The sequence below is a fragment of the Aplysia californica genome, unplaced genomic scaffold (genome assembly GCF_000002075.1).
Source record: "Aplysia californica isolate F4 #8 unplaced genomic scaffold, AplCal3.0 scaffold00191, whole genome shotgun sequence".
Taxonomy (NCBI): domain Eukaryota; kingdom Metazoa; phylum Mollusca; class Gastropoda; order Aplysiida; family Aplysiidae; genus Aplysia; species Aplysia californica.
The window spans coordinates 465146-479381 of NW_004797461.1; the positions used below are offsets into that span (position 1 = coordinate 465146).

The 14236-nt window shown below is 43.1% G+C and overlaps 2 protein-coding genes across 2 annotated transcripts in view; one reads left to right on the top strand and one right to left on the bottom strand.

Moving 5' to 3' along the window:
- The window catches only part of LOC101862503 (sulfoquinovosidase), a gene marked incomplete in the record, with an annotated part of 31311 nt that extends 18884 nt beyond the window's left edge, over positions 1–12427 (bottom strand). Inside the window, 2 exon segments of the mRNA XM_013082729.2 lie at positions 12089–12296; positions 12383–12427. Of these exon segments, the coding sequence (XP_012938183.1) occupies positions 12089–12296; positions 12383–12427 (253 nt within the window).
- Positions 2052–10197, top strand: LOC101862729. The gene is made up of 2 exons (XM_013082736.2): positions 2052–2630; positions 6676–10197. Exons 1-2 carry the CDS (start codon positions 2520–2522, stop codon positions 6880–6882), a joined length of 318 nt encoding a protein of 105 aa, XP_012938190.1. The 5' UTR covers positions 2052–2519; the 3' UTR covers positions 6883–10197.
- Positions 12428–14236: the final 1809 nt, after the last annotated feature.

Sequence of the window (14236 nt, forward strand, 5' to 3'; positions counted from 1 at the left end):
TTATTATTATTATTATTATTTCCTTTCGATATTGAATTGTGTTTTGGCCTTTTTCACATGACATCACAGAAATCTTTTCCAGGGTGTTTTTTGCAGATTCTCTGATTCCCAGGTTTTGGGTCGGGATTGTTCCCTCAAGATGTAAGAGGCAAGATTAACATAGAGTAATAGACTTTCAATATAAAAGAAAATGCGTAAATTCAATACCTCTTGCAACACTGCAAGGTCATTTAAGAGGCGGATCCTCCGAATTTAACGTCCAAATGCAATAGGACCGAGACATATGGCAAAATCCATGTAAAAAGCTTTTTTCCAAAGGCACAACGTCGAGCTGAGCAGAGCATCGAACCCCCAACCTGCAATCTCATGATTACGAGTCCGAACTACTAGACTATCGACGTCGCACATTGACTTTGCAAGGGTAGTGAAAAACCAGTCGGAACGAAAAGCATAACCCTGTCGAGGTGACGAGATGTACTGAAATTTAACTACCTGCTTGTACTGCTAGACTCAGTCAAGTTCGCTCTGTAGATATCGTATAGATCGATGGCTCAATAGGCTTGGGCATTTTCAGTCTGACACAGTGTTCTGTTTGTGTCGCCCATAGACTTGTATTATAATATCCAAGACTGTGTACGTAATTCTGATTCACTATAATGGAGCGCATCATTTGACTCAATTCAGAGCCAACTTCAGGGCAAAAAGGGGGGGGGGGAGGAGGAAGAGAGAAACGTCGCGCTTACAAAGCTATCGTGAGAATGGAGTGGGGAGTTTTCGTGATGAGGGCGCCTACGGTGTGCAAGTTTCGCAACGAAGTTTTTATAGGGAGCAAAGAGCGTCTACCATGACAGTGCACGATCTAGGGTGTTATTTTATAAGTCTTTGGTTTCTCCACAGGGTCTGGACATTTCCTCTACACAAATATTATGGCGTTGGCAAAACGTTTTATGTGGCCACACGTCGTCGGTGCATATTCTTTCATAAAAATAAGTACACGTCGAACCTGCTCGAACCACCACCTTTATAAGACAATCACCTGTACAAAAGACCCGTGCCCATTTCCTCCTTTGCGTATTTTTCACACTATACATTGGTAATTGTCAGGAGTGTAGATCAATAACTTGAAACGAATTGGCCAACTATGATGTAACGCATTTTATGTCGTAACGTGGTCCACTCGTTAGTATCTAAACACTTCATTCATTACCCATTCTCACAAAAGTCTTGCGTTTGTTTGTGAGCACGTTTTTATAATTATTCGTCAGGTTATAAACATGGCCAGAACGTAATAACAATGACACTGCGTAAGGGTACGAACACGGTGACACGGACAGACAGGGACAGCTACTTGCTGTCGCACAGGGACGGACAGGCACAGGGAAATGTGGTCACATTCAAACAGGCAGCAAGAGACTTTACAAGTAGTTTTTTGGTAAAAGTGCATTTTAGGTGCGTAAATGATTATACCAAATTATGTTCAACAATAACACGCTACTACAGTACTTTTGCTTTTGGATTTGCCTCTAGGGTAATTTTAGTGGGCCCTCTGTCAGTAAGTTATTTTGTAGACATGTCTGCTGTTGTAAGTTGCGAATTTGGAACTTGATTTGCCTATGGTTTTCAAAATCTTTTCTTACACGAAAATCAGGTCGTGTACTTGTTTTCTTGCTGCTGAACTGTATTTTTTGCGACACGATTACATCATCATCATCAATGCCTTTCACCCCTGGCAGGGTATAGGCCACATACAGGCTCCTTCCATTTATCTCTGTCCTGGGCCATCCTTCCTAGCTCATTCCAAGTGAGCTTCATCTCTCTCATGTCCCTTTCCACACATCTCCATGATTCCCATGGCCTACCCCTGCCTCGTGCTCCCTGTGGGTTCCACTGCAGCAACTGTCTTGTGATGTTTCCGCATCGCCACTTTTTAAGTCCTATTTCTACTTCTATATATTATATTCTTTTGTCCTGTCATTTCCCACAGCTCTTAATTTTGTATTCTATCCTGCCACTTAAATACTAGGATACTCATAAATTGCTGGCTTTTCTTGCACCGCAATGATCAGTTTCTCTTCAAAATCCTCCATCTTGACAAGAACAATCACTGTGATCGTATCTTTATTTAACTCCCTTGAAACAGACAGACAGGAGAAGTAGTGCACGCACTTTTCGAATTGTCCTGACTGTCGCTGGCTGCTGCTGTCTGTGCCTGTCCGTGTTCAACATAGCCGGGTTGGTGTGTTTTAAAAGAAATCATGAGCGGTTTTGGCGTGCACGCTTTTTGATGTGTTGCTGTGACAGTAACTGGCTGTCCCTGTCCGTGTCAGCGTGTCCCTAGCCTAAGACGGCCACTTTTCTCCTCGACAATAGATGGCCGTCTCAGATACTTTGGACTGTTGCCTACATGTCCTCCTCAGGCCCTAGATTTTCTCCTCAAAGCGTCCGGGCGGGACAAGCTAGAGCTCCCTTTGCTCTTCGCACAGAACAAGTGTGTGGGCGGCTATCTAGAGATCATTCACATGCACGGCGCCGGACAGCTCAAGCAGATCGTCAACGAGGTGACCGACGCTTTTTCACCGGAGGAAAACGCCCACACGGGGGAACAGGACGGCACGGATATTAAAGTCCGAGTATGCACAGCAGTGTCTTTGTCTGTTTGTTTGTTTGGTTCGTTGGTTGGCTGGTTGGTTGGTTGGTTGGTTGGCTGGTTGGTTGGCTGGTTGGTTGGTTGGCTGGTTGGTTGGTTGGCTGGTTGGTTGGTTGGTTGGTTGGTTGGTTGGTTGGTTGGTAATGGTTTGTTGGTTGGATGGTTGGTTGGTTGGCTGATTGCTTGCTTGCTTGCTTGCTTGCTTGCTTCCTTGCTTGCATGCTTGCTTGCCTTTTTGTTTGAATCCTATTGTAAAGTGTGTCTTGTCATTTTTGCCAAATATTTTAATTTTGTACAAGCTATGAATAACTTCTTGACTTGCTGTTAAAGTTTTGGCGATGTGTGTGTGTGTGTGTGTGTGTGTGTGTGTGTGAGAGAGAGAGAGAGAGAGAGAGAGAGAGTGTGTGTGTGTGTGTGTGTGTGTGTGTGTGTCAATGTGTCAGTGTGTGTGTGTGTTTCTGAGTGTGTGCGTGAGCGTGTGTCTGTCTGTGTGTGTGCGTCTATATGAGCGTGCGAGTGTGTAACCATGGTATGAATGTACGAGGGCTGTCCCACGGAAAACCGGAATTTGGCTATAATTTGAAAACTATTCAATATTTTCACATTCTGTAAACGCATATTTGTAAAACAATCATTTAGGAATTTCCCAATTGAGCACCATGAGCATCGCACAAACCAAACGAACACAGCAGTTCTCCAAAGATGGCTACCCCCTTGGAAAATTGGTCAAGGGTAAAAGTGAGGTCTGTCATTCAGTTTCTGACCGCAAAAAAGGTATCAAACCTCTAGAAATACACACTGGAATAAAGTCAGTTTACGGGGAGAAAGTAAAGGCAAAGTCACAGATATATGAGTGGTGCAGTAAATTCAAAACCGGGCATACGGATGTCAATGACAAATTCATGCAGGACCTTGTTTTCTGCCAAGACTGAGGACAACATCAACAAGAGTCGCGTTAACAAACTCATTCAAACAGACAGGCGCCTACAAATTCGCGAAATTTCCGAGTCGCTAAACATTTCAAAGTCAACTGTCCATAGGATAGTGTTTGAAGAGCTGCACTATCAAAAGATGTCTGCTCGATGGTTCCCAACAGAGCTGACAGCTGACCACAAGACGCAACGTGTTGAAGTGTCTCAGACTTTGTTGAATCGTTGTCGCCAAGCTGCCACGGGAGTCATGAACGCATCTAGAGACCTCCAACAATACGATGAAGCATTCCTGAGAAGCATTATTACAGGTGATGAGACTTGGATACACCACATGACCCCTGAGACGAAGAGGGATTCAATGGTTTTAAAGCACACGTCTTCACCTCCCGCGAAAAAGTTTAAAGTTCAGCCATCGGTGAAGAAACTCATAGCCACGGGTTTCTGGGGTGCTAAGGGTGTTCTGCCTTTTGACATTCTGGAACCAGGACAAACTGTTAATGCTAACAGATACTGCCAGACTCTTGATAAGTTGAGAGAGGTTGTGCGCCGAAAAAGACCAGGCCGGTTGTCCAGCGGGGTCATTTTGCAGCATGACAACGCAATGCCACACAACACAAACGCCACGAAAGACTGGATCCAAAGATTCTGCTGGTAAGTTCTACCACACTCCCCTCATAGTCCTGACTTGGCCCTGTCAGATTATCACCTTTTCGGACCAATGAAACGCCATATTTCTGGACAGCGATTCACTGACGACGAAGACCTCGTGGAAGCCGTGAAAGATTGGTTGAAATCCCTTGACGTAAAATTCTTCAGGGTGCATATCTTCTCCCTGATCCAGCGAGGGGAAAAATACGTCCAGCGGGATGGTGATTACATTGAGAAATAAAGCACATATTGAGGTATGATGTGTTACATTTTTATTATAACAGGACACAGATTGTTGCTTTTATGGACCTTTTCCGGTTTTCCGTGGGACAGCCCTCGTACATGCGTGTTCGTGTTAGTGTGCATGTGCTCGCTCAAACACAGCAGTTGTGTCCTCGTCTGGTATAATTTTACACGCAATGCACGACTTTGTGCTTACCTTTTTAGACTATTCATTTATCTGTTTACTAATTTTGCAAAATGTCTTCTGACACTGTTCCTGGTCTTTAGAAATCAAAATTAGGTGCAGCAGTTTTGCATGGCTTCATAAGCAACTAGAGGTGTATGACTTTGCGTCCAATACGTTAACCTTTCTGAAAGTCAGTTAAAACTGGCACACGTTATATTTGCCTATTGCGTAATTTTTCGGTTATTGACCTGTATTCCTTTCTTCGGCTTGTGGCCACATAGCCTAAGAGATAAGAAACTTTAGACTTTCATTGTAAAGATACCAAAAGCTGGGAGTTCATTAAACTTTTTTAAAAGTATCTATAAAACTTAGGTCCTACTCTGCCAGAACGCTGAACCAAGCTTAAACTTTCTTTTTTTTTTTCGTAAAGAAAAAAAACTAGTCTTTTTAAGTTGTAGTAGAGTTCAGTTTTTTTAACAGACGTGGTTGTATTTTATCAGAAGTTTAGATTGCTTATCACCTTCCGGCTGTACTTTTAAGATCTGAAATGTTCCCTTTGTAGCTTCTAGATAGCGGTCTCCCAAAAAAGACAGTGTGTTTGAGGTTTTTGAGATGACAAGCGACTTAGTGTCCTTGAAGGAAACACCCCTTTCGGGAGAAGAAAAATGTAACGAACATAGGCCTATCCTCGGTCCGTCCAGAAGTCGCAGAAAACACACGAAAAACACACGCACGCAAGTGAGCGCTATTACGCACAAATTCACGCGGACCCCCCCCCCCCTTCCCACACGCGCGCGCGCACGCACACACACACACACACACACACACACACACACACACACACACACACACACACACACACACACACACACACACACACACACACACACACACACACACACTCGTCGACCTATGTTAAAGATATAGTCTGTTTGCATTATCAGTCGCAACACCAGAGGAAGGACAGCAATCTGTTCCTGTGTGGCTGTATTGTCTTTATATTTGTTACTTTTTTCTTAGCACTGTATGACTGCATATCATTTAGAGGCCATTTGCCTCTCCGCTACTGAAACTCTCACTGTTTCATGTTCAATTATGATTGTCATGACCAACTGGCAAGTGTCGCGTTCTAGGCTTCGGAAAAATAAAACGATGCGCGTTGACAACATGAGTTACTTCTCGCAATCCGCGAATGGAGATATCGGCCAAAAATCGACGCAGACCTCAAATTTGTAGCGTTTCGACAAATGTTATTTTCTTCAAGTTTAACATGTCTTTTATCATTTCACTGGCCTCCTTATTAATTATATGCCTACAAACTTAAAACTTAACCTGTAAATTTGACGTAGCCTCTCTCTATGTCCATGTGGCTATCGGCATAATCCCAAAAGTTACTTATTTTGATAGCATGCGTCTAATATTTTCCTGATGAATATGCGGGTGAGGGAGGGTGGTTAGTATTCTTTTTAGTGTGGCCTAATCCTTCTAATTCTTTTCAATGATATCTTTGTCTCCACCGATCCTTAGCACAATTAAGCCGTGACCGTGCTGACTCGTCCAAAAATCAGCTAAAATATAACATTAAAGGGATTGCTTAGTGCTTGCGACGAGGGAAAGACATTAGATCAATCTTCACATGTACATGACTGTATTCTGCAATCCTGTAACTTTACACTGTGGTACAAGTTGCTGAGCACAAATGAAATACACAGGAGAGAGAGAGAGAGAGAGAGAGAGAGAGAGAGAGAGAGAGAGAGAAAGAGAGAGAGAGAAAGAGAGAGAGAGAGAGAGAGACAGAGAGAGAGAGATTGAATACTTACTGAGCGGGGATGTTTCAGCAAGTAAACATCTATTTATTAATGGCCTGTCTTGTAGTGTGTATGGGTGAGTGCACTTAACGTTTATAACACCCAGTGACATTGTTAACAACCAAAACACATTTTTCCCTGAGATATGAATAAAGATTGCCATTGTCATTGTCATTGTCATAGTCATAGTCATTGTCATTGTTATAGTCATTGCCATTGTCATTGGTACAGGTGCAGGAGACAGTGGGAAAGACGTGCGACTCCATGACGCGAGTCGACGGGCCAAGCAACACTCCAAGTGAGACTTCAGACCTGAGCGCGTCATACCTGCTCACAGGCCCAGAGGCGGAAGGTGAGAGGTCAAGTGCAGACAGCGTCAAAGGAATCAGGCTCTGCTTCCACGACGAAAAGATGGAAAACATTGAAAACCCACAGTGAATCTCAACCCTCCCCGACCCTTTTTTCCAATGCTCTGCCCATCCAACCACCTTCGTCTCCCTTTATCTCTCCCCACCCCCCACCCCTTTTTTTTCACCCCACCCCACCCTTCTATGCAATCCAACCAACATAATTCTCAAAAACCCGACACTCCAGCATTCCCCAATTTCCTTACCCCCAAATCAGGTTTCTCCACTTCCTTCTTCCTTATTTCTACCGCTGGCGCAAGTATGGCGTCCACAGGATTACTTGTGTGTATCTGATCTGTTCGGGCTCTTATAGATTCTAAGTAACACAAAAGCATAATAGTGAATCGAGGGGAGGTTCGCCTCGGGAATCGCAATGGCACGCTCAAAGAGACGAAATGAATCATTTTGGATAAAGAAAAGAGGGAGACAGATAACAAGAGAAAGAGAGGAGTTTTTAGGGGGTTTTTGTTATTGATTTTTAGGGAGGGTTTTTTTGCATGCTTTTTTGTCTTCGAAAAAGGAGGGAGGGTGGAACATGGGGCAGGGGTAACTGCACATTGTCGGAAAGACACACGTCGATACAAAATATGAACGTTATGGATCGACTTATTTAAATAAGTTGTTACATTAGATGTGTCCAAGTTGCTGGTCAAGGACTCAAACCGCTAGAAATATTGCTTTGGACTATTTTGGGGCAGAATTTGGTTTGGAGTATTTACTTTACTTAGTTCGAGAATAGGCATCATTGCAAGCAGCACAGTGCCATAGCTGCTCCTCCTTCCTTTCCAGGATCCATGAAAGGGTCTGGCTGCTGATTGTGCCAGTTAACAGCTGGTTGGATATTCTTCTGGCTTTTCCAGGCAGGTTGTTGTCTCTTCCCGACCCTCTTGAAACACCAGCTTCCCTTAGTCTATCCACTGTGAGTGAAGTGATGCCTTCATCATCTCTGTGGTCGTTGAACTATGCTGTCACTGCTGCCATGACTGTTGGTGGATCTAATTGCATGGTGTCGCTCATCTCAGCCTGGCTGGCTAGTTTATCATTGCCTTGAACTCCTGAATGACCAGGGCTAAAGATCCATACAATCCTTGTGAGTCTGCTGCTTTGTATTGCCTCTCGCCAGTCTGCATACATCATGTGTTTCTTCACTTTTTCGAGAGTAATCGAGTCGGTGACGAGGATGGCAGACGGCTACTCCGTCGTTTTAATCCAGTTAAGGGCTTCTGTGATGGCTTTTATCTCCATGCACATGCTGGACGTGGTTATACTAGTGGTGTCTGACAGCTCTCTCTGTATGACCCCGTTTACACGGGCGCTGAAAGCCCATTCAGATTTCACACCACTCTGTACTGATCCATCTGTGAAGATTACTACGTCGCCCTTTGCACTGTTCTCCTCTATCAGCGTCTCTACCTCGGCGTTGGCAGCTCCTTCTAGCCACTCACGACATTCTCTGCTTTAAGTTGCTACCACTCGAGTTTTTTGCCCAGGTGTGTCAGTGACGCTGGCCCAAGAGCTGCCCCTTCGGATGTCTTGCACTTCACAGTATTTAGCCAAAGTCGTCGCTGCCTCATTCAACCATTCAGTCCCTCTAAGCAGACGCATGCGTACAGTTCTTCGCACTTTGTCATGCAGTGGGTGCTGATCGTCGGCGCTGACTCCCAAATACGCTTTCACCTGAGCAGTCTTGTGACGTTCTACCATGGCTGGGAGGTCCATGAGATAACGCATAGCCTCGCAGGATGTATCTCGTGTGCACCCAAAAACAGTCCGCATACCTTTGTTTTTTAATGTTTTAAAGGTGTTTCAGCTGCGACGTTCGACAAGGTGAGGAGACCTAGACCATAGTCTATCATAGACAGCACAAGAGTCTGGTATAGTATGGCTAAAATTCTTTGTGGCATTCTGCTACACGCCATGGTTTTCAGTGCAGTCAGACCTTTTCTGGCTCTTGTGACGATCCTGGTTATTTGATCTTTACCCGAGAGTGATATGTCAAAGGTGATGCCAAGATACGTCAGTGAGTGCACACGCTTCAGAACCATGTCGTTGATGGTGACTGTGAGCATCTCTGCTTTCACCGTTTGATTGTTCAGCGAGCACCACAGCACACAGGCCTTGTCGGGGTGGAGTTTGTCGTTGTGGTCTACACACCATTAACCAATTCGATCCAGCTCCTGTTGCACCGCCTTAGCTGTTTCTTGCCGGTCCTTACCCTGTCTGTATGCAAGGACATCATCCGCAAAGCTCAGCACACGCCCTGGGTCTTCCAGTTGTCCAGAAGTGATCCAAGCTGTGTATATGTTGAATAACACTGGTGAGAGTGATGATCCCTGTGGCAACCACGGTGTGATGCTTCTGGTGTCCGACGTCTAGTTTCCCTGCCGCATTGCAACTCTCCTCTTCATCAATGCCTCACCTACCCATATCACGAGCTGGGAGCTAATCATCAGGTTGATCATTGTTCTCAAAAGGATATCGTACTCAACCCTATTGCAAGCATCCTAAATGTCAAGCGCTGCTATCAGAGTCTCGTCTCCTCTTTCAAACCCGTCATAAACATCTGATGCAAGGACAGCAGCATTCATCCACCTTTCCTTCCCCTTTCTGTAGCTACTCAGAGTCGCTGGAAGAGCCTCTTCCTTTTCTAGTTCCTTCGTGATCGAGTACCCAAATTCCTTTTCTAAGATCTTGCTCACGCAATTTTGCATCGTGAATACTCGATAAGCAATTATCTTACTCTGGTCCTTGTCAGACCTGGGGAGTGGTACTAAGTGGCTGTCCGACCAATCATTTGGTATCTGTCCGTTCCACAGACTCCTGTTGAGGATTTATATAAGGTCCCTGATGCAGTCCTCGTCAATGATTTGGAGTATACAACTGTCTAAATAATTTGATTGCGAGTGCTCTTGACATATAAGTATTGGGCTTGTTTTGTGCAATATAGAATATTAACATCCTTTGAATAATTTAAAGGTGCACCTAAATCCCTTAATTTCTGATGTCTTGTTTTTCAAAAATAATGGTTTTCAGAGTGCAAGCCTGAGGCCATAATGTACAGCCCATAGCGGGGTTCTGTAAGCAAAAGGTTATAACGCACGCTTCAGAGAAACATATTAAAAGAATAAATATAGTGAAAAATAATCATGAGCTAATGCAGTGTATATCTTATCACCATTTCATTGTGGTACGACGTGTGTCTGCCTCCACCACTATACATCACATTCAGAAGCTTTTTCTTCTTTTTTTTTAAATGCAGCGATTTTCATATGTGTATATCAGGTTGGTGCCATATTGAAAAATTATGTATGTTATGAAATTACGATGCTGTACAATAATAAATGTTTGTTCCTCAAAGTTCTAGTTGCTTTTCGTTTGGGGTTTTTTTTCGGTTTTGGGTTTGAGAAAAGAACATAAGTGCGTCTAGCAATAGCGGGGTCGTTAAGTTGTATGTCCAAAGTACGTAATTCAGGTTAATAACAAGCATAGTTTGCACTATTTATGAATAGTAGGCTAGTGGTAAAACGAACTTTTTCTTAGTTTAAAAAATATTTTTCAAATTTCTTTTTCGTTATGTGTGTCTTGCAAAAAATATATTGTCTCCAGCTTGCGACTGAGTGTTATCTCTCGAAAAGCAACTGAAAGCCGACCATACTTGACCCATGCTAAAAAAAAAAAAAGAAACTGTTTAATTTGACAGGAATCGCAGTGTCCAAAGGCAGAAAATAAAGAAACAGAAAAAGCAGCATAACCCATACAAGTACAAATACCATGGATTTTAACGGTCCTTTTGATATAGTTCAGTAAGGTTGTACTATTTTAGAGGACACATGTCCCAGAAAAGTAGATGAAGAGCTATTGAATCATGAAAACTCCTCAGGCAAATAAATAGGACCAAGAATTTCAGGTTAAGATTCAATTACTGTCAGCTCCCTCCATGATTCAGCATAGTACCAGTTGAGCTAACGGTGTGTATGATAGCTGAAGAGTTAAATAGTATACACCCCGAGACACACACACACACACACACACACACACACACACACACACACACACACACACACACACACACACACACACACACACACACACACACACAAACACGCGCGCGCGCGCGCACGCCACACACACACAAACACTCACACACACACACACAAACACTCACACATACACACAAACATTTACACATACGCGCACACACGCACATACACACACACAAACACTCATACATACGCACCCGTACACGCGCGCGCACGCACACACACACACACACACACACACACACACACACACACACACACACACACACACACACTATCCCCCCCCACCCTTCCGCATTTGAGCATCACGACGATCACAGCACGCTATTTCCGATTCCTATAAATGGCACAGCTTTAAAAAAAAATTAGTAAATGTTTTACAGAACTTATTACACAAATAGGTCATGTAAGTGTGGAAGATTAGATGTGTTACAGGAGAGTAGAATACAGAGAAAAGGAGGAGAGATAAAGACAAAACAGTATACATGCATTATTATGTTTTATAGAAAAAAAATGAGCAAACCATACCAGAGCACCAGCCAACCACCCATCATAATAAAAAACAAAACGGCAACCTCAACGATGACCGTGGTCCTGCACGCTAGGTCAATCACGTTCGAAATGGCGATGGTGTGTGTGTGTGTTTGGGGGGGGGGGGGGCACAACCTTACGTTTGTTCTGCCTGAGAACAACATGATACAAATGTGGGGTGGGGCCCACTGGAAAATCGCACTGTTAGCACAAACTAGAATTTGTGAAGGTATCAATTTTAAGAGCTCATAGATTCATAACTGCATTTCTGTTCAACTGTTAGTTGATTACTAATGTTTTACTTTCCAGTCAACCAACAAAAACAGTGAACCTAGCAGTCAAACAGAAATAAAGTTATGAGGCTACAAACTTTTAAAATTGACACCCTCGCGATTTCCAGTTTGTGATAACGCTTGGGTTTTTTTCCGTTGAACCCTTCAATAGTAACTACTATTAGTGTTAATTTTTGTGGGTGGTTGGCGGGTGCTCTGGTGTGGTTTGCTCCTTCTTTCCTATCTTACATCTCTTGTCCTTATCTCCCCTCCTTCATTTTTGTGTTTGTTACTCTTCTAAAACATCTCCAATCTTCGGCACAATAATATGATCTTATTGTGTCGCAAGTGCCGTAAAACTTTAACTGAAACTAAACTTGAAGTGTTAGTTTACCTTGTTCCCGTGTCCAGATCGGGAAGACATTCTCTCCCTTGGCGTCCCTGTGCCGCAGGTTGAAGTAAGAGAACTGCTCTCCGCCTCCGTACACCTCCTCGCCAGGCTGGGCCACAAGGCGGAACCAGATCCGGTCAAAATCTTCAGAGCTCTTCGCTATGTCCAGCGCCAGAGGCTGTCCGTTGGCCGGTGCCAGTGACAGTTCCACCTGATGGAGACGTTTTGTTTCTACTGTTATGTTTACAAACGCAAAATCATTTGTGAAAAAAGAGTTGAATTTGCTCTTACGACTACCTGTACAAGACAATCGCCATTACACAAATGACCACGAGTGTCCATACTGCGAAATTTCTTTGTCCTGGGAGAGAAAAGAATGATCCTCCAATGAATTTCAGAAATCATTTTGCATCGAAAAAATATGTTCCTTGTGAAAACGAAATACACCTTCACGATATGATCATAAGCTAGACAGTCTCGGACCGTGCTGGGAAGAAGTCATAAGACCAAAAAGGTAAATTTATGATTTGTTATAGTTAAAGCTGTCTTCTGCCATTCGCCCATTGTCTTTAGAAGGTTGTCAATCGTCCCTATTCCAAAAAGATGCATTTAATAGAGGTAGCTCCAAACACATGGTCGGGGCTACCGGGTTTGTTTGTTGTTGTTTTGTTTTGTTTTGGGGGGGGGTTCATTGGTTTTGTCTTTGTTTTTGTTTTTGTTTTTGTTTTGTTTTTGTTTCTTTTTTTGCTTTGTTTTGTTTTATTTGGGGGTTGCTCTCTCTCTCTCTCTCTCTCTCTCTCTCTCTCTCTCTCTCTCTCTCTCTCCCTAAATCTATTTATCTCTATCTCATCGCATATATACAAATTTAAAAAACGGTCCTCACATATACACAAGTACTCACACAAACACACACACACAAACAAACAAACAAACAAACAAGTACAGAATAAGAAAGAAATCAACTCACCACAGTGGAGCCTATACTGACGGTGAACCCCTGCCCCCCATCTTCAGTGACGTTGAAGGGCAAGGCTTGAATAAGGTCTCGTGTGATGAGACTCAAGAATAACACAAGAATTCCAGACAGTGCCATCAGGTCCCTGTGGGAAAATGATGAGTTATGAACCTTTCTCCTGAAGTGAAAACTCTTTTGTTACCTTACTGATTATCTTGTTTTTGGTCTTGTAAGGGCTACGAACTTTTAAAAGAAACCGAAGCGCGAAAACCAGGAGGTTATAAGAATTTTTTTCTTTATAGAGACGGCTGAAACAGCTTTTTTGCATTTTTTATAACCATTCCTACCCTCCCTCCTAACCCATTTCCAAGTTGTTATACTGTTATACTATGTCTGGACTCTGCAAAGAAGCACAATCACAAACATTAGCTAAACTTTCACCAAACGTCACACATACTAGAGAACATGAAAATGCATTGTCTTCTGCAAAGAGCCTGGTTTTGTTTCTCTGCATCATATTTTTTTTTTCAACTCAACGTCATTTGCTTGAGTAGGCCTATTTAGGAGGGCATTGTATGACTAGTTTCCCTACATCATTAAAGTTTTAACGTTTTCATTTCCCCATTTAGGAACAGCACGTTGGCAGTAGAAGGTGGAATAATCTAATGCATCGCTTGCGCACCTGGACAGTCGTTTCACCTTTTGTGGGTGATTTGGTTATTTTGTGGGTGGTTGGGATCACCTGGGTAGTGATGTGTTATTTAATTCCCCTCCTGGGAATGCGTGCAGTTGAGCGGCAAGAAAATGTTAGCCTTTTAAAATAAGTTGAAGGTGGCAAAAACAGGCCCAGGCTCATTTTTTAAAGGGTTGATAGGAACGTGAGTTTTGCAATTGATCAATACATCAAATGTGAGAATAGGTAGAATTTGTATTCAGTTTTCACTTAGTGAGTGGGCCTACCTCGAGGCAAAAAAGGGTGTATTATGCATAACATTTTTCAATTAAATGTACCGGACCGGTATTCTCAACAGAGACTTTAAGGTTCCAAGTCCGAGTGGCTATGACCACGAGGTCAATGTTAATTACCTGTTCATTCCATCTTCATTCTGTTCTCTCTCTCTCTCTCTCTCTCTCTCTCTCTCTCTCTCTCTCTCTCTCTCTATCTATCTATCTATCTATCTATCTATATATCTATC

Excerpts from the sequence above, each read along its gene's own strand:
- LOC101862729 (XM_013082736.2), top strand. The coding sequence starts at position 2,520 with ATGCACGGCGCCGGACAGCTCAAGCAGATCGTCAACGAGGTGACCGAC. Across the intron at positions 2,631-6,675 it reads GCACGGATATTAAAGTCCGA|GTGCAGGAGACAGTGGGAAA; the intron begins GTATGCACAGCA and ends TCATTGGTACAG.